Source organism: Amphibalanus amphitrite, unplaced genomic scaffold, assembly GCF_019059575.1.
Source record: "Amphibalanus amphitrite isolate SeventyFive unplaced genomic scaffold, NRLGWU_Aamphi_draft 001501F_arrow, whole genome shotgun sequence".
Classification (NCBI taxonomy): domain Eukaryota; kingdom Metazoa; phylum Arthropoda; class Thecostraca; order Balanomorpha; family Balanidae; genus Amphibalanus; species Amphibalanus amphitrite.
In genome coordinates, this window is record NW_024882994.1 from 120699 (window position 1) to 141428 (window position 20730).

A 20730-nucleotide genomic window follows, 5' to 3' on the forward strand; every position below is an offset into this window, starting at 1 on the left:
AAAAAGTGCGCAAACTTGCGCCATTTGCTGCTATGCAACATTTTGCAATACGCTGTCTAGCCTTTATTAGCTCCATAGTGACGGGAGCGAACAAATCAGCCTGCATTTTAGCTTATATTATTTCAAGTGATGACAGTAACACCAGCCAGTGTTATCTCGTGGGTCAGAAGCATTCTAATTGACCGGAGGATGAGCTGTCACGTGACCAGAAAGGCCTCAGGCGATGCACAGTGGGCGATCCGGCCGGTCTGGGCTCGCGAAACCTCAAACACATTTTGTTTCCTAAAAAAATGAGAAGTATTGCACATGAGTTAATGGGAAATTCTGCATAAGTCACGCCCCCCCCCCGAGGCCGAGGGGGGGGGGGTGCTGCCCCCTTATAGGTTTTAACGCGATAGCTCACAACACGCCGCCGATAAAGAGCTGAAACTTGGCATACTTGACCTTTGATTCAAGCCGGATCTGGTTAAATCAACCGCATTTTCAGGTTACGTCAGGTCAGGTCGCTGACCTATGACGTCATAAGTGAACCTCTGCACGGTCCTCAGATGTCGCAACGTCGCAACGCCCTCAGTGCCAAAGGAACTTTCACAGGAAGATGGAACTTACAGGACGTAGCATACTGCGAGGTCTCACAATTTGTATATCTCGGATTTTTTGCTAAAGTTCACATGCGGTCAGGTCGGTCACGTGATCTCACCGTTATAAGTCAATGAGGGAAATATGGAAACTGTTATTTTAGCGCCAGGAATGATCTAAAACTATCTCAAGCACATGGAATCATGGTTTCATGCGCTCCCTGCAAGGTACGGTGCTACACCTTTGCATTGCTAACCTTGCATGACGTCATTTATGACGTCACAAGGGCCATATTAGTTTTCCGTCAATACCTCCGGAACAAAGTAAGTTAGACAGTCGACCTCCTCTGACCAAGTTCGTGACCTGAGGGACTCTTACCAGACTTTGACTCGAGGTCAACGACTCAAAACCTTAACCCTCGGACTTATAAGGGGTCGAACGGACCACCCTCGTTTTTTTCGCGAATAACTCGCGTAAAAAGTGGCCGATCAAGACGAAACTTTCAGTACATTCGGGTTAATCAATTTTACACCTACACTAAAAATTTCATGACCCTGACCCAAATCACCTTTGACCTGTGACCTATTTCTCGAGACCATGTTTGGCCGGAATCGCGATTCGGCGTGTCGGCTCACATTATCCGCGCGGTTGCAGTCTTTTTGTGGTTTCAAACGTTCAACCATGTGAAATGATGTTGGTTCCATGCATTATGCTGGGTGTCAAGGTCACCTGAAGGTCAGGTCAGGTCATTGACCTTTGGTGACCTCGGTTCACTTTTTCGAGTTTTACATGTTTCTAGGCTAGTTTTTGGAGCTGATTTCGAATTTAGCGACCATTTGAGCATTTACGAAGTAGTTTTGGTGCCTTCTTATCATGTTACGAGGCTGTCAGTAGCGGTTGACACCTACTATGAATACCCGGCAGGGCGCATACTGGTTGACCTGACCTGACCTGACCCGACCTGGCCTAAATGCATGAAGAAATCATCTGTGATCAAAACTAGCATGAAATTCGTGATCAGCACCCCGAAAAGCCCCAAAGCAACCTCACTTTACGATGTTTTAACAGGTTCCGATTTTCCCGAATTTTGGGTAATTGACCTGACCTGGAAGGTCAACCAATGACCTAGGACCTTAAAATTGGGTATCATCGGCTTCGTCTCATCACGGGAAGCAAGCTCGTTTTTTCCGCAAAGCTCTAGCTCCATCAGGGGCCAAACCGCAAGGGGGAATGGAAGTGCTCCGTTTTGCCACGTTTATGCAACATTTCATGCAGTTCCTGCACATTGCGAAAGCTTATAACATGGGAAACGTCATGCATTCACGTTCTTTAATGAATTTGCTACAGTTTGGTGTGTAATTCGTAGGCGTAGGTCTCCTAGATCCAAGGCTATAAGGGTTGAAAGGTTGTGAGAGGCTAGAACCCCTGAAACGCCCACTGTGCGCCGGGGGGGGGGGGCTGTGTGTGTCGGGGGGGGGGGGGGTCTGTTACCGAGTCACTGCCCCGTCACGCAGCCGGAACAGGCGCCGCTCAGGTGCCGTGGTCCGTACCGCCGTGGTGTTCCGGACTCCGCACCGTTCAGTCGTGCGTCGGCCGTCGAGCGGGTTGGAGTAGACGGAGGAGCAGGGGTTTGATGACGGAACTGGTAGGAAGGAGTCAGCGGCTCGACAGATACCTGGGTGAGCGGTCAGAACAGGGCAGATTGGTGGGTCCTTGAAGCTCGGTATGAGAAAAGTTTCTCTGGGCCGAGGCGTGATTGTAGACCGGCGAACATTTTCATTCATTTATAATAGCTCGATAGGTCGTTTGTGTTCTAGCTGCTGGCCCATGAGTGATCTTTGTGGAAAAGCTTAGGTATTGCCGAAGATGAGTCAATACCGACTATAAGCAGACACTAATGTTATTCGTGATGCCCCGACTAGCATAAGTAGTGGTATGTTTTACCAGTTGCTAATCGGCATTTTATAAAGCCGTCAATATCATCCATTGTAATATTCAGCTATCTTCGGCGAATTTAATGTGTCGTTGAATGTCGTCAGAGACCAGACCCATAGTGATTTTGTTTACCTAAACCTCAATCTTCTACTTCAGTTTCTTCCTTGACTTTGATGTTCAAACATTGTTTGCTAATTGCTCATGGCCCTGTGACCTTTTGTGACCTCGACTGCAATCTGCAATCTACCGCCAATGTTTGCATCCATTCCTTTTCTTGTGTGCTATTGACTGCAGTGTGCTATTTGGCACCTGGATAGTGGATATGCTAGCGTTTTCCGTCAAATTGGGCGTGCTATGTCTCATGCAAACATCAACGCAACCGAAGCCTCCTTTCTCCGTTTTTACATGCCAGCACTTTGGCCGATAGCTGTCGATAGGGCCACCCCCGTCTTTTGAAGTAGCTCCCGTCTTGTCACGGTTCGTGCCGCCGTGGTCGTTATGATAGCTCACGTGTGTCGATGATAAGTCAGAGGATGGAGCAGACCTACCCACTGGAACGAACGGGCTGACAGAGGTCATGGGGGGGGGGGAGGTATAAAGACAGAAACTTCAGGGTCGTTCGCCGCGACTGCCTACCGCCTGACCCTTTTCGTTACTGCGAACTGCACACTGTCGGCCTCACCGCCCACCGCCCACAGTCCACAGCCCACCGTCTACGGCTCACCGTCTACCGTCCCACCGCCCACTGCCTACCGCCCACCGCCCACCGCCCACTGCCCTGTCCCCACCGCCCACCGCCTGCCCCCAACCACCACCCACCACCCACCGCCCACCGCCCACCGCCCACCGCCACCGCCACCGCCCACCGTCCACCGCCCATTGCCCACCGTCTACCGCCCTGTCTCCACCGCCCGCCGCCCCACCGCCCTGTCCTCACCGCCCGCCGCCTGTCTACCGCCCACCGCCACCGCCCACCGCCCATTGCACTCTCACCCGCCCCTCGATTGGCAGCTTTCCCTTACGTGCCGCGGTTGAGGCCGTTCACCCCGCCGTCTTGCATGGAAGCTATGATTAAGCTCAACCCTTACACGATAATTACACGTTAACTATGCACTGTGCACTGAGCTCTGCTCCAAACAAGGTGCGCTAATCACCAGCTGGTGCCGATACTTAAACCGCCGTGAGTCACAGTCCCACTGGTGACGATACTTTAACCGCTGTGGGTCACAGTCCCACTGGTGACGATACTTTAACCGCCGTGAGTCACAGTCCCACTGGTGACGATACTTTGGGTCACAATCACAGCTTTGGGGGTCTAGTCCCACTACTCTCGGCTTTCTCCCCAATATGCGAGTGTGAGGGCGGAGTCGTAATTGACAATCGGACCTTTGATTGTTGAAAACCGAACCAGTTTCCCTGTGGAACACGTTTGCAAAGCAGCCTTTCATCCAACCACACATTCGTGTACAGTTTACTGGGAAGGTGTCAAGCAAGAACAGTGGAACCCAAACACAATACAGCTGTACCCACAGCGGTGTCTGAACGCCCCACCCTCACTCCCAACATGCATTTCGAGTTTGTCGGCCTCCTGCTAAGTCCATTCACGTTATGCTGTGGAGCCGAGTAGGTGTCGAGATCCGGCTCCGATAGCGCCCAGGGCTGACCCGGCGCGCTGTGCTATCACGTTTGGGTGGTGGTAGCACCGGGGTGATACGAGCGAACGGACCGTGAACGTGCCTGTGGGCACAGCGTGCAGCAGCTGTGCCGACTGCTGGTGGATTCGGGGGTACTGGGTGCTATGTTTGATGTCGTGTTTGTTTGCTTGTGTGCTCTTGTGTTTTTTGGTGTTTGTTGTTGTGTTTGTTGCGATGTTTGCTGGTGTAGTGTTTGTGGATGCATTGTTTGGTATTCGTTGGTGTGTTGTGGTGTTTGCTGATTCCTTTTTACAAATTGCTTAAATAGCATGCAAATGTGAGTGAAATGCAGTGTGGGCCGTCGTAACGCAGTGTGGTGTAGCATAGTGTATCGTTAGTGCAGGAAAGTGCAGTGTAATCAATAGCGTGCTGTCAACGGTGCCATCCGCGGCCCTGCCGTTCCACCCCGTGTTGATGTCCTATTCCAGTCCTTCCTTTTCGCCCCGTGTCGGTGTCCTATTCCAGTCGTTCCTTTTCGCCCCGTGTCGATGTCGTATTCCTGCCCTCGCCATGGCACCGACCGCCGGCCGTACGACAGACTGACCGGTGACGTCATCAGCGGCCAATGGGCGCGCGGTATCGAGCCGTGTGCGCCCGGAGGTAACGTATCTGTGTACGGTGTCGTCGGGGTGGGCGGTACTGTCCTCGAGTAGCTGCAGCGGGGTTAGGGTAAGGTCGCATCTCTCCCCGTTAGTGGTCACTCGGCACCTACCTTGTCAGAAATCAGATCCTTTCCCCTTCCCTCAGCTGACCCACATCTGTCGTTCCCCTCATCAGCTACCCGGACGAAATGTGAATAAGTCTTATCTCTCTGGGTGTTCACAGCGTTTTTCTCCGTGTCTTGTCGTCCGCAGTGTCAGGCAGATCACCCTCCTCAGAGTCTCCAGGCGCTCCAAGTGTCGATGAGCTAACCTCCACCGTCTCTCTAAAGCATAGTGTCTGTCAGCTAACCCTCCCCGTCTCTCTGGCCTCTCAGCTGACCCTGCCTTGTCTCTCTTTGCTGCAGTCTCTCTCAGCTGACCCTGTTTCCCCTCCGATGGACCAGTACCCGGGGCCGATAGCCAGGCGTTAACTCTCCCCCTCTGTCCTCAGTGTCTGCGATGATAGGCGCTAATTCTCCCCCTGTGGCCCTGTGTTCCCTAGTGTCTGCGATGGACCACTATACCTGGAGTCGATAGGCGCTAACTCTCCTGTGTTCCCCCAGTGTCTCTGTGGTAACCCTCCCCGTCTTTCCATGCCTGCACTGTCTCTCAACTGACCCCGTATCTCTGTTCCCGCAGTGTCTGCGATGGACCAGTACCCTCTAACTCTCTCCCCCCCCCGTTCCCGCAGTGTCTTCGATGGACCAGTACCTGGAGCCGATAGGCGCTAACTCTCCTAATGTCTCTGTTCCCGCAGTGTCTGCGATGGACCAGTACCTGGAGCCGATAGGTGGCGCTGGCGGCGCTGACCCCGTGTCTCTGTTCCCGCAGTGTCTGCGATGGACCAGTACCTGGAGCCGATAGGTGGCGCGGGCGGCGCGGTGGCGCTCACCGCCGTGGCCGCCGCCGCCACCTACTACTACTCGCGACAGCCCGTTCCCGTGAAACCGCTGGTCGACCTCGAACAGCAGACCGTCGAGGAGGTGAGAGGGGAGGGGAGCGGGAGGGGAGAGAGGTCGGGACACCGAGAGACAGTTGATGGGAGGGCAGGTCGGATGTGCTGACAGTTTGGTTTGGACTCGTTTGTATTTGCTGTTCTAAATAGGTTACCCAATGTGGAAATGGATGAATTTCTTTGCTTTTTATGATTAACAGTCAGTTCAAATGCAGGCACTAGTAAGAAAAAGAAATGGTAGTGATGAGAGGCAGGTAAATGAGAGTGCTAATGCATCTTTCATGAATCTCCTGTTAAAAACATAAAACATAGTTCGTCACTCAGCATTGGCTAGGGCTCTCTGTGTCCCGTAGTACCCGTTTCATCTGCACCCGCTGTTTCCCAGTTCGAGACTCCGCCAAACCGCCAGGGCAGAGACCCAGCTCCGGTACGTTATATCGTGTGTGATACCTCGGAGCATGAGGGGACGCCTCTGGTGACACTGGTACCCGCAGACACGGGCTACCAGCGCGCGGGGCGTAGAGCGGTAGCGGGTGGTTCGAACGGGCTGAAATGCTGCCTGGGCAGTTCGGGTTTGACTGCTAGTGGTCTGGCGAAGCTTGGTTGGAGTGGGTTTGGGTTTGCCACCCTGGTGAGCAGACTGGGACGTTTGAGGGGGCTGATTTTGGTAGTGGCTACTGACTTCCAGTTAGCTGAGTAGCTTGGTTGACATGCATTAGTGAGGTACTAACAACTAACTGGTAGTAGCAGCTCGTACAGACATCACATCTCACGCGGTGGATGCCACCTGCTCGGGCTTTCGCCGACGTATGCTAGAGCATGGGGAGTAGTGGTGTCAATCGGTTACCGAAAATTTCGGTTACCGAAAAGAGATGCTGACCGATTCGGTAATCGGTCGGTCAGGCCCCCCAAAAATCGGACACTTTCGGTCACCCTGCCAGTGAAACCATTTTCAATAAGAGAAAGTATTCCATTTTTGCCTAGTTAAAATGAAATTTATTGGGATGTTAATGATAACAAGTTGCAAAATTTCCCCCAAAGCAGTTGGGGAAACTACGAGGCGAATGTCAAAAAATGGATTGGTCAATAAATGGACTTTTGATGACCATATATGGGCATAAATGCAGCCCCCGCTACTAAGGGTGAAAAACGGTACGACAAGCCGGTACTTGCGGTATCGCGTCCACTTATTCGAGAGAAAAGGCTTCCATTTTTCACTAGGAATTAGTGTGATTCGATTAAATTCGGCGGATTGACTCGAAAATGTCGATAGGAAAACGGCTTTTCTGCAGGTTCTGGGCGTCACAATCAGCTGGCCATTCAATAAATGGATTGGTTTTATGAAATAAAATTGTTAAAAGATTTAATTTATTTACAATAAACAAAAATATTTAATTCTAAATTAATAACTTAACTACAATTAGAAAAACCATAAACAAAATAATAAAAATAATGACATTTTTAAACCACGGTACTGCTTACATTTCTTGGCGCGTCTGTTTCAATCCGCCATATTTGCCAATCACGGTTTGACCTTGCGTTGTAACTCTGCGATTTAGAGCCGCCGGTTAATTATGCACGGGGTGAGTGTAGGTCTTGTGTGGTTAAAAAACATTCTTATGCCTTATTTTTTCATTTGAATGCTAAAATTCATTGAAAAGATGAAGTTGTCTGATTTTATGACCATATATGGTCATCGCCCCGCCCACTCCAGCCGCTGATTGGCTAATCCAATTTTTGTTTGGCTCCTCGTAGTTTCCCCAACTGAAAGGCTACAAGAGATGCCACATTTTGGCAACTTCAGTAGCCAACTATATATGGCCTTGAGTAGCCATCCTACCCAGCATGCAGCAGCCACCCATTGTCTAACCACAACTACAAGCGGGCTGATGTTGACTCAGTTGGCCCCACAAGTACACACAACTCTATTCCAGTCTAACTGAAAATATCACCTGTAATCAAAGAAGTATTGCCTACAAAAATCATTATACAGTAATCAAAAATTAAGGACAAGAAGAACTTAAGTTACTGAAATGTATTTCTGAAGACTGGACAGTTAGCACTTAGCACTTAGCAGTGATCACATTTACATTTCACAGGTGTTCTACTATTCCACATTCTCCTTAAATATTGCAGGTACCAACCAAATGTTTAAAATCTAGATGACCACCGTCCACCACAACATAAAAACATAGGAATATTGATAAAAACTACAGATTCGGCCATGTCCGCTTTCTGGAATCTTCCACATCACAAGGTTATCAAGGATTTCGAAACAGATGCGCCATAACAGAGACTTAAAACCAGCTGATTAAGTTGCTGCAAAAAAGGTTTTGCATTGTTACATGCTGCCTCGTGAATGATTTTATTGATGTAAATGATCCAACACGATATTGAATTCTAATGAAATCAACATTGTGAGTGTAATTCAAGAAAAGAAAATTAATTTCCCTTCAATAATTCAACCAAAAGGGCATATAAATAAATATTACGTCATCATATTACATCCTTTCGTTAGGGAAGAGAGGATCTTAAAAGTCAATCCTTGGTTCTTCTATTATTTTGCGCCACTTTGTATTAATTTTGTCTGCATATTGTGTTTTCTTTTAAAGATAAGACAGTGCCAGTTTAATGAATTTTCATTTCATTTTTTTTGGGACGAAGTTCAGGCTCAGAGCTACCTAATACCTGCCTTTTCAGCTGGATTTTCAGTGTCAAATTCTTTGTAGAGTATCTCAGACCACATCTCAAGACTCAAGGCCAGTTTCCAAGCAGTGTTGATGTCTTTTGTGGTGTTTTGATTCTGCCTTTTCTCCTAGGGAATGTTGTCATGAACATGCCTATTACCAACCATTAGACTTACTAATTGATCGTGCCTTTGCAACATGAATGAGTATTCTTCCTTACATAGACCACAGTAGATTCTTGACAATTCTAATTAACCAAATATGTGAAATGCTGAAGTCCATGTGTTCCTACCCTTAGCAATGTAACTTCTACCACAAAATGTATTTTGCAGTGGCTAAGAATTGATTGAATTTGGACTGAAATGCCATTTCCCATTATTTTCTATCAGAATTTACCACTTTTTTAATTTTGGGGTAGAGTAATAGCAAATAGAATTTCGGTCAAAATTCGGTCAAATTTTGGCTTGGGATGTTATCGGTCGGTATTCGGTCGGAAATTTTTCCCAAATTTTGGTTTCGGTCGGTATCGGTCAGCCATTTTTTGGAAAATGACGCCACTAATGGGGAGGTTAGACTCGCCGTGGTAGTGGACACTAACTTCTAGACGAGCTTTTAGTGGGAAGATTAACATTCGATACGGACATTCGTGAAACGTGATACGTGAAAGTGTCATTCAGTTACATGTGTTCTATGAAGTATGAAGGATTTTAGAAAGGTTGGTCTTAGGTTTGTCCTTCAAAGTTTGTTCTAATAAGACGATTCAGAAACATTATTGTGCAAATCGGAACAAGCTCCATGATCCATGTTTTCAAATTCACATTCTCCAGCTCCATGCTTTCAAAGCCGGTTGGAGCTTGCCGTATGACGCCGGGGCTGAGACCGGCCTTCCTCTGAGTGGGCAGAGTGGGTTATGTCCACTGTCCGTCCAGTCGCACCCCACAGGAGCCGCCGACTGGTATATTACAAGCTGAGAGGCAGTGTTGTGGCTGATAGGGAGGGAAAATGGTGGGTGGCTTGTAGTGCCGCATTCTGCAGACTGAAGACATGGAATTTGGCTGGAGAGAGACGCGAATCGTTGCTAGGATCAATGCAAAGCTCGCGGATCATCCAGCCCTATTATCGTGAAGGTGGCGAGCGCCTTGGTCTCTCAATGAAAGGGCAGACATCAGGACGATATGAGCGAGTCTCACACGGCCATAACAAACATGCACCATGGTTTTTGGTCTCGCCCTGTTTTTGCAACCGTCTTTTTACCTCCCCGCAAAACCAGTCACAAAAACTGCGTCGCGGCCCTCCCACCCGCGCCGCCGCCGACTGACGTAGTTACACGTGTGTATGGGTGACGTCACCGCTGACGTCACCGGACGGGGACGTGATTCAGAGCGGCGCCTTTGTATTGGTCCGGTCTGTGTGAATGAATGGACGGAGGGGGCGGGGGCTGCGGGAGGAGCGGCTGATGGGTCATGACTGGTAGGGAAGAGATGACATGCGACCGAACATTGGGAACGTAATGGGAAAGTGGCGCATTTTTCAGATGTAATTACCGCACATACTAAACCAAATCACAATAAAAATTATCTCTGTCAGCTCCCTGCTGCTAAGATCAAGTATGTCTGAAAACATTTGTTTGGTTTAATTAAAACTTGTTTTTAAATTTCCTGCTTTTGCGATGACAGGAATTTCTAGCTTGTAAGATATACATCTTGAATTGCTCTCATGGTTATTTGTTTGCGGCCGTTTACCAATGTGTAATTACAGTAAGGTCTTCCCCGTTTTCCGGGCATAGGGTACGATGTTCAGTGTACAATGTACACGGGCCACATTTGGACAGTATGGGGATACCACCGTCTTTTGTTTGTGAATGCGTGACGAACTAGTGAGCTCACCCGGGGACATACCCGCCATCTGGTTGGCTTGTTGATTTCTGCCTCAGCGTCAATAACATATGATCATACACCGAGCAAACATGCGCTCATATTGAAGACCACCAAGCTGCGCACTGAAGCAATGAATGTCGCAGTTATCTTCCACAGGGCATTTTGAGCATGTCTTGCGCGAGAAGCTGGTGAGGTTAATCAAATTGCATTTGGTATGGACAAATCTGTTCCCTGTGGTAGTCCGTCGAAAATATCATTCGGCGGATTACGTCGCTGCTCGAAAGCGCAGTATATTTCGTCTGATACTTTACACGGTTTCCGGCAGTAGCCCATCTTCCCACCGATTGGGTGGAGTGGAACTTTTCCACCCAATCCAGTCGGTGGCAGTCCCCGGAGAGTAACTTACAGGTTGACCGGCTGTCAGCTGACACCGCCGTGCGGACCGGGCCCTGTCCGGCCCTGTCAGTCGTGTCAGCGCGCACGTGACTGACGAGCCAGTGGCTCACGTGCAGCGACACGTGAACAGCACACGTGGCGTCAGGGGATGGGCTCAGGCCACGGGGAGGTGCACTTGTTGCTGTCCTCCATGCTGGCAGTGGTGTCACAGTGGTGTCAGTGGTTCGCTTACATTTGTTCAGACGCTGTCAGCTGTATCCGTTATCCTTAGGCTGTGCTCGTAGTAGACAATGGAGCACTGCTTCAGGGTGATGCGCTTTGGAGAAAATGGCCGGGGTCTCCTCCACTTCTTTTCTGCTTTCCTCTTGCATCTTGAGGAGATGCATCCGTTTTCTTTCATTTTCATGCGATTTTCAAATTTCAAGAGATGTATTAACAAAGTTTCCTGCTGAGTTGGACCTCACATGGTTCCTCTTTGAGCTGGATTGGCCGCTGTACTACTCTCGAGCCATCTGCATACCGCAGTCGGTCGCCTCCGCGGTCACAGCTGCCGGATCTGACACCGGGGCCGGTCACGTGACCACCGCCCGCGGCCAACTGGGCCGTCACAGCGGTCAAGTGACGGAGGATCTGTCACACACCTGTCATGGCCACTCGACGGAGGGTGGCCTCCGGAGCAGACGCGGCCATCCACAACTCGGTGGATACTTTGGCAGGGAGGTGTTACACTAACCCACTCATCAGTGTCTGCTCTGGTAATCTAGCTCTGAAGCGCTCAGGCGCCACATTAGATGCCACCCGCTGTGACATCCAGGGGCCGTCTGAGGTCCTGTGATGAACGTCCAGGATTGCCCTGCCAAGGACCCGGACATTGGCTGCTGTGGATCCCGACTGCAGCACCCTGACGTGTGCTGGCAGCGAGCCGTGGCGGCCTGCTCTGTTAGGTGCTGGGACCTCTGCTGACAGGGCCGATCACGGGTCAGGGCGGCGCTGGGGTCCTGGCGGGGCAGCGACATCAGTGAGGGACGGCGTCCTTGATCCGTTGGGCTGCCGCCCAGCTCCCTCGGTCGACGTCTGGCGTCCCATGTCACTGGCCCACGGCGAGGCCGGGGCCGTCACCTGGCATCAGACTTTGCTGTGTTTGTGTTGTGACCCATGTCACTGGTCATCAGAGAAGTCAGATTTTCCAAACCATGGGACGAATGGTATGCTAGAAGGACAGCGTGCAGTGTCAGAAGCTCTGAATGAACAGGGGTGAAGCTCCACCTTCCGACCACGCAGTGGTGTGATAGCATCCCGCATTCAAATCATGGCACTAGAGGTGTGCCAGACTGAAGAGCAAGCCGTAAACCGCAGCCGTCTCTACTGGGTCCGTTGAGACTTAATGGGAAATGTACACGCCCTTCAGGACATGTCCCCAATCCCCACCCTACTTCCTCTGCGCCGATGTCTCCCTGGGCTCCGCCCGTCTCTGCCCCTATCTCCACCGTTCCGTTTACGTCCACCCGCCACCGTGTCTCCCTTGGGTTCCGCACATATCTCCACTGTTCCGCCCATGTCTCCTCGGTTCCGCCCGTCTCCGCCCATGTCTGTTTCGCCCGGTTCCGCCGCCGTCCGGCCGGATCCGGCAGTGGTCGATACTGCAGCCCCCCCGCGCAGGGTCCGGGATGCGTCTCACAGCCGGCGACTGTGACGCCGTGACGGTGGCGTGATGGTCCGACGAGTGTCGTCATCGGTGACTCATCTGCTCCCCGCAGAGGTTTGCCTGAGTGTGTGTGTGTGTGTGGGGGGGGGGGGGGGGGGCTGCGCGGGAAGGGAGTGCCGATAATGGGACGAGGGAAGTGTAAGGAGGTGCTTGGGCCAAGTATGAATATCTATGTCAACATGCTTGAAACAGTGCATTGAAGGGATGACTTGAACGAAAGTGGGCGTTTTTGGTCTGTGTTTAAACCTATCAAGATGGCTCAGGTATGCCGTGTTTTAGTTCTGATTGACAAGCACATGGGTAATTTTCACATCCACTTGAGTAGAGCAAACATGAGTTCCACCCCTTCCGCCGCGTCATCCACCGATGAGGCGACGCGATAGGACATCGGAAAGCATTGCCCAATGACCTAAGTCAATACACTCTTGAGTGGCGCAGAAGTGGCTTCACGTGGTGGCGTTGTATGTACTCGATGCAGGGCACATGTACTGTAAGGTGTGTTCGTGGACCATTTATCAGTGCAGGTTTCTCAGGAAAGCTGACGGGGTAAATGGCGAGGTATGTGATGGGTATGTGGTAATACCAACAGACAAATAGTCACTTCGCGTGAGTGCTGCGGGCGAAGCTTTATGGACTCAGCGTTGTGATTGATGTTTGACAAATCTGTCAACATAGGTGGTGCGACATAGGAGGTAGAATTGTCATGGCGTAGTAGGTCCCCGGTTCAACAACAGACAAGCCGATGTCGCCAGAAGGTCGATAATATTGCGGCGTAGTGGACCCTACTCCCCAGTGGTCTTCTTACCAACACTATAAGGAAGCTGATAGCGCCAGAGGAATGACCCTGCGTCCTGCGACGTAGTGGTCCCTGCTCCCCAGAGTGGCCTGACCAGTGCACAGTGGGGATTTTTCCGATCTAGCACCTATTTATTCGTAGAGGGCAAACCATAGGTAGAATTGTAGCCAGATTGTGCACAGGTGTTGGCTGGTGTGTCCTGGTGAGAATTTTACCTGTAAATGTGCATAATCAACATAGTATAGGGGGTTCAATTGGACCCCCCGCTCAGCCGTTTGGCCCCTGATCAAGCTAGAGCTTCGCGGAAAAGTCAAGCGTGCTGCCTATGACGAAATTAGGCCGAATATATCCAATTTCAAAGTCCAAGGTCATAAGCTGACTTTCCAAGTCAGTTTAATGACCCAACTTAAATTGGGAAATCGAGACCTCTTGAAACTTCGCAAAGTTAGGGTGTTACGGGGTATTTTGGGGTGCTGATCACGAATTTCATGTTAGTTTTGATCACAGACGATGTCTTTATGCATTTAGGCCAGGTCGGGTCAGGTCACGTTAGATCAATTAGTAGGCGTCCTGCCGGCCATCCATAGAAGTGTCACCTACTACTGATAGCTTCGTAACATGGAACGAAGGCACTAGAACTACTTCGTAAATATTCAAATGGCTGCTAAAATCGAAATCAGCACCAAAAACTACCCTAGAAACAAGTAAAACTCGAAAAAGTGAACCAAGGTCATCAAAAGGTCAATGACCTTGACTTGACCTTCACGTGACCTTGACTCCCACCATTATGCATGGCACCAACATCATTTCACATATTTGAACGTTTAAAACCACAAAAAGACTGGAAACCGCGGAAAATGCTCTGGCATACGCCGAATCGCGATTCCGGCCAAACATGGTCTCGAGAAATATGCCACAGGTCAAAGGTCAGTTGGGTCAGAGTCATGAAATTTTTAGGTTAGATTTAAAATTGATGATCTCGAGGGCACCGAAAGTTTCGTCGCGATCGGCCGCTTTTTGCGCGAGTAATTTGCGGAAAACCATGCGGTTTTATCAGACCCCTTCCCCCTCCCCCTCCCCACAAGTGCGATGGTTAATAAGGTTACGGTATGTATAATTTACGCTTGTCATCCTATTCCTAATGAATGTGTCTCAGAAAATATGCATCATATAAATCACGAAGTAAAATTATTCGCCTATGTCCGGAACATACCTATATCGTGCTGTTTGCCCTAGCGCTCCTCGAGTGGGGTGTTAAGATACTCTAATGTGAATATTCCGTGTTCAGGCAAGTTTCGGCAGCCAAACTAGGCGTTGTCTTGTGCAGAAGAAAGTGGCGAATTCGATAGGATATATTTCGGAGTGGAAAAGTGTGGAGAACATTGTTGATTTCCTACATTTATTTAGAATACTATTCCTTCAATATGGTGTCTGTAAGGGTTTTTTGTAAAGGGCATTTCTGTGACCTTAGTAAGGTTGTGGCATACTTTCTGTTTGCCATTCCATTCCTAATAAAGGTGCCTTTCAGACGATATGCAACTTTAAGACCTCGCAAGATTAAAACCAACAGGACAGGACAATGAAATTGAGCTATACTTTCGGGCCTTGCTGAGCCCATTGAGTAATCACGCATGAGTGTGAACTTTGGGCGCATTTTTCCTAGTTTTGCTGTGGACATACAGATAAAACAATGCCATATATGAAAAAATCAGACATTTCTTAGCCCTACTGACACAAAAAATAAACAAAAATCCAAAAAATATTATTTGAATTAATAGGCGCTAGATCGGAAAAATCCCCACTGTGCAGTGGTCTGACGGGGAGGTCACACAACCGTCCAGCTGACAGCGCATTCATGTGATCTGTGGCGTGACCACTAACTACGACGGCCGGTCTGCTGGAATTTTTCGATAAAACACAACAAAGCTGCTCAGGACCGAACTGTATTAGTTTGTCGTTCTCAGGGTACAGTCGAACTAACTGCGTGACCCATAAGGTCAGCAAATCCCACGGCGTAGCGCCCGTTTCCAAACTGACCTCGGGTGCGCGGGCGTCCTGCCTGGGCTCCGTACACGTGTCGATTCGGTGAACTCTCTGAGGAGACTGTACCGAACTCTTTGCATGGGGTCTGTCTGTGAACTAATGTGTACGTTAACACACCAGGTCACAGGGCATGGCGCCACCGTGGGCCGATGGTCGCCCGGTCCCCGAAAGGTCAGCCCATGCTGTGTGAACGAGTGCGAACGATCGTCGACCCGCGGGGCCTATAATGACAACTGCAAAGAGCCCTGAACAGCTGTGGGGGTACCGGGTAGGTCATAGGTGCAGCGGCGCAATGTCCAATACATGGTCGGAGTTCGGTGGTAACGTTCCTGACTGCTTTTCACACAGCGATGTGAAGGTTTCCAGCGTTTGTGTGGTAGATTTGGCAGTCAGGTGCGATGAGGCAGCCCTGGTGTGAATTGAAGTGACCCGTGAAAACCAGACGCCGCTGAGCTAAACCGGCTGCGAATCCACGACCGGTCATTTCTGTGATGAAGGGACTTTGCTGATCATCCACACGAAGTTGGTGATGGTTGATGGCCTGCTTCAGAATCGTAGCATTCCTGATGATATTAGTTCAGAAAATAGCCCACCCGGATCCTGGCCGCGGCGGAGTTTCTTCCCTCAGCCGTTCCGTGTCTCCGAAGGTGGCTATTTCGGGCCGTGGCGCGCAGTTGTCGATATTGATCCTGCACCCGCCCCAGCTCCGGTGGGACGCTTTTTACCCGCCCAGTGAGAGGTCAGGTCACGGCAAGGTCGGTCACGTGACCTTTGCAGTGGTGCATTGTTGAACCACAAAGGTCATCACTTGGTGCGGAGGGTAGTGTCGGTCGCAGGTCTGCAGTTGGTGGATGGTATCGCCGTGGTGTGACTAATGTTTGAAAGGTCTCTGTTTTTATGACAAGGGCTTCCCCAGTATGACTGCTGATTTGCGTGTGTTGGAGGCGATGAAGCTGTTCCAACGTTGGCGGACGTCAGAATTGTTGACAGGATAACAGTGAAACTTGCACAATGCACTTCTACGTGCCTTTATCAGTTTATCCCGTCGCTTAGGCTGTTTCCGACCTAGGTAAATCCTTCACTTCTGCATCCCATTATAAAGCGAGTTACGAAACATGATTCGACGACCGGCAATTCTCGTTTTACCTCAGCTTATGCAATGGCGACGACATGCTCAGTTATCACTTCAGCGTGTCATACCTCACACGTTCGTCCCATATTCCTCCGTCTACATGTTGCATCACTGCGCGTCTGCCCGGTACCTCGGTGTGAGGTTCCATGGAGCCATTACCCGGTTCACATCACTGTCCGTCTGCGCCTTGGTGTGAGGTTCCGTGGAGCCATTACCCGGTTCACAGCACTGCGGCCCGTCTGCGCCTTGGTGTGAGGTTCCGTGGAGCCATTACCAGCTTCACATCACTGTCCGTCTGCGTCTGTCCCTTATCATCCCCCTGTTGCCTGGCGGGCCGCTTGAAGTTCCGTGGAACCTCCCCCGGCTGGTCCACCCGTGTAGGGTTGATGGACGTCTCCATTAGTCGGTACCGGTGCAATGGGGTGACCCGTCGCTCATCGGCCCAGCTCTCTATATCCCCGTGTAGGTGTACGGCTGATCGATGGAGTTGAAGGCCCACTGGAATGTCGGCAGTGTCTTGCAGTTTGCACACGGTGTCAGTAGGCTACGGTCGATACCTAGATTGGGGACGAGTTGACTCGAGTAAACTGCCTTCTTGACGCTGTAGTGCGCTCTGCGCTCGAATACTTCTTACGTATCAGTAGGAAGTGAGTTTGTCAGCTCGGTGGCCGCTTTGGTGACGTTTGTTGATTTGGTACATGATTGTTTGTTCATTGACTCAGCGAAGTTCGAAGCAGATTACATCAGCAGCGACCTCTGATGTGATGATGCATGTTGGTGGTTTACATCGGCGTCGTCTTGTTTATATTCCGTCATTCTGTGGTCGTCTCTTGCCTCTGGTCCTTCCATAACAGTTTCCATGACTTACAATCGTATTTTTATCTCTCTTCTTTTCTGTTCCCCTCTTTTCTCCTCTCCTCCTTTCTCCCGTCTCCCCGTTCCTTCCCCCTCATACCTCTGCCATCCGGTTCCGATATACCCGACACTCCCACTCGGGCGCTCCTCCTCGTCTGAGCGGGCTCAGTCCTGTCAGCCGGTCGGCCCACATCAGCTCCGAGCAGCCACTCGGACCGGCCACTCGGCCGACCGGTCCTCCTCCGTGATCCGATTAGACCGCTCTCCGACCCCGCAGGGCCGGTCGAACGTGTGTAACTCGCCGGGGTCGCTGGCGTAACCGGCCGACTGCAGGTCACCGGAACGGAACGCAAGGGGCGATAAGGCGGGTCGCCGCACCGGCGCGGTGCATCCTACCTGTTAATTAATACAGTAATATTGTTAACAAGTGCCTACAGGGTGGAAAGTAATTACGCGAACATACTTTTTCGTCTTCTAGTAATGAAAAAACGGCGGTGACATAAACAATATATGTTTTACTTTATCCTTATCTAGTTGCGATGCATTGACATAGGCGTTCCGGCATGATTTACATCAGCATGTGAAGATCTGTTGGCCAAAGCTCAGCCCACACCTTATGGAGCTGTCCAGTGAGGTAATCGGTATTGGTGGCTCCTTGCAGGTTTTAGACGGTCTCCTGAGGAGTCATCTGGAGATTTTTAATCGAATTGAGGCCCAGGCGTTTCCCAGATCAGCTTTTGTATGTCCTGAAGATAAACAGGTTCTCACAGCACCAGTATTGCGTTTTGTTGGCCGTGAAAGTAAGGATTTCACAAATCACGAAGAGCAGTTTCTTTGCGTCAGGCACAAAAGTGCGCTCAGTCATTTTGACCCTTTCGTTGCACGGTGGATTAGACAGAGACACTCGTCTTGGAGGATGTTCCACCGGTTGTATACTTTATTTTTAGTGACCTTTTTTAGCGCTACACGCAATTCTGACACCACCCGGGGGCTCGTGACCCACTGATGAGTTCCTTTGCCGGATGTTTGAAGGTTGGGACGGACGGGACATAGGACGCAACAGCAGCCCTCAGAGCAGTTGTTCTGCAGGTTTGACGGATGAAATAGTTTCACAGATGTCTCACCCAACCACAAATCCAGCTGCCTGTCCTCCTCTGTCCATCTTTGATTGTCTTTGAAAAGCTTCAATTAACAATTCTGCTGTTAATTCGTGAATTTTGGTCATCCCGAGGGTTTGTACGACTTAATTTTTGAATTTTTGCGTATTAATGTGCAAATCGTGATATCCTAGAACGGGTACCCGGCCAGAGTAAGCTATTTTGCCAGTTTTCGGGTCGACTGGCGTCGTTTTGTCGCCGACATGGTGACCACCCGCCCGGCGACAGAATTCGCCGAGGGGTTGCTGCCGCGGGCGGCTTTGCTTTTTAATTCCTCTCAAGTGTTATTATGTTAAAAAAAACGTACAATTGTGCAATGCTGGTGCTGAGACCGCTACGAATCCCTTCTCCGCCAGTCCAGCGAAAATAATCACAAACGCTTTCCCTGGCAGCTCCAAATTGAGCTCTTTGCCCATTTCGGTCTTGTGCAGCGTATGGCGTCTGCACCATTTTAAGTCGAGAGGTGTTTAAGACCTTCCAGGTCATTGTTCAAAGTTAGGTCACTTTTGGTAGATGAGGCGACAACAAACACGACCAATTATGTTCCATGACAGCCCGTACTCATAAAAATGCTCCACTGATGGTCAAAATTGTAAGAAAATACATGTTCGCGTAATTACTTTCCACCCTGTAGCTACAACTAACCGGCTGAGAGTTTCATGGCCTGCACGTTTGCTGGCCTTCTAATACTCCGGGTAGGTAGACGTCCGTCGTCCACGCTCATCTTTTTATGTATGCAATCATTCAGAGCGCGTGACTGGTGTCCATCTCGGTCACATGCCACAGTTTGTGCCGTCAGTGTGTCCCGTGACCGGAGAGATCACGCGACTAGTCCGGCCTCCGGCGGCGACTCGGACTGCACTGGGACGATTTCCTGACACTCCTCCGCGCCCGATCCGGCGCTCGAGTGCAGTTTGTGGTACTCCGTATCGGAGTTTTGTTGACAGTGGAGCGTCGTAGTACTACGACATAGTACAGACGCATTATCGCGTCGGTAGACAGACAGTGACTCAGGCCACACAAGTGCCGCAGCTGCCGACTTCGTCGGATGCTCGGAAGACGGTTGATGTTTAGGCGTCCGGTGACTCATTCACCGTCTGGCTTGATCGCATGTCCGGAGTTACGGGACTCTTTGGTAGTTTTTACCGGTACAGGCTAGTTTGTATCCATCTAAACTTTTCTAAAAATGTTTACCCAATCACTGATATCTGTTTTGCTTAGTGTGTATACGGTTAATTATTAGGCAGGCGTCCTTTTTAGCTATGTGACTGCATCCGTAAGTGGGCTCTTTGTGCCTGTGGGTGTCTTGGTGATAATAAACAATAAACAATTAGACATTTTTCTCATCTCTTCCTCTCCCCGTCCTTCACACAAGCACCCATGCCATCCATCCTGTGCGCTAGCTTCTTCCCAATCCTTTCTTTTCCATCTCCTCCTCCATCCTTCACCGTTCCTTGTTTGAACCGTCACCACTACCACTAGAACAGACAGGAGTGGGCAAACACCAGAGTGGCTAAACAAACCCGGACGCCGCGGCTCTGTCTGTCCCGGCGGCCGCCCTTTGACGCCTGCCGCCCGGCTTGTTCGCCGCTCTTGTACTGATACTGTCAGAACGAACTGAGACTGGTCAGGTGGACGATCAGAGGTAGCGGCGTCTCGGTCCACGAGCTCCGCCGGCTCGTGCGGTAATGCTGGTCACCTGCAGAATGACACGGAGATTCCGGTCGTTATTTCAACCGTGCATTCCTCAAGTCACGGTGTTTGTTCGCCTATCTTGTCGAGAGGTGCTTATTTGGCAAGATAAGGTGATGTGTTGTACTCGAAGTACTTGAGATCAAGTGGATGATGTGAATCTGAGTCATTGAAGTAATGCGACGCTAAGTTGTCAATCGATGCGTTCTCTCGTCGGCGACGTTATATCAAAGCTGCATTAATAAATAAAACGAATGCAACTACATATGATAGAAGTTGCATTGATAGTAGTCGCAGAAGATGGAAGTCAGCTGTTTCTCGATGAGCTGACGTTCTGTTGTGTTCCATTGATTCTCCATCTGGTCAGCTGGTGCCACTTAACTGCCTGTTGCCCGCTGTTTATCAGGGGTTATTTCGTATTAGTTCCTGCTTGCTTCCTCTGGCCAAGGGACGGCTGCTCCGCCTGTTGCTGCTGTTGATCGGGTGCTGACCCGGTCCCAGTCGGTGGAAGTTGGAACCACCGACCTCCCACACTGGGCGCAGCTGCATTCCAGTGGGCCCCACTGCCGGCAGCTGTGTTGAGCAG

At 50.2% G+C, this 20730-nt stretch overlaps 1 protein-coding gene across 7 annotated transcripts in view; it reads left to right on the plus strand.

The window, feature by feature from the left end:
• Positions 1-20730, plus strand: part of LOC122373472 (long-chain-fatty-acid--CoA ligase 1-like) — a 51928-nt gene that overhangs the window by 13646 nt on the left and 17552 nt on the right. For 4 of the 7 annotated variants that reach the window (XM_043351567.1, XM_043351565.1, XM_043351569.1 and 1 more), the window contains 2 exons: positions 5681-5832; positions 6190-6231. In XM_043351567.1, the coding sequence (XP_043207502.1) occupies positions 5689-5832; positions 6190-6231 (186 nt within the window). In that variant the 5' untranslated portion in view covers positions 5681-5688. The remainder of the gene's footprint in view (positions 1-5680; positions 5833-6189; positions 6232-20730) is intronic. The other 3 variants (XM_043351571.1, XM_043351566.1, XM_043351572.1) reach the window with 1 other exon arrangement.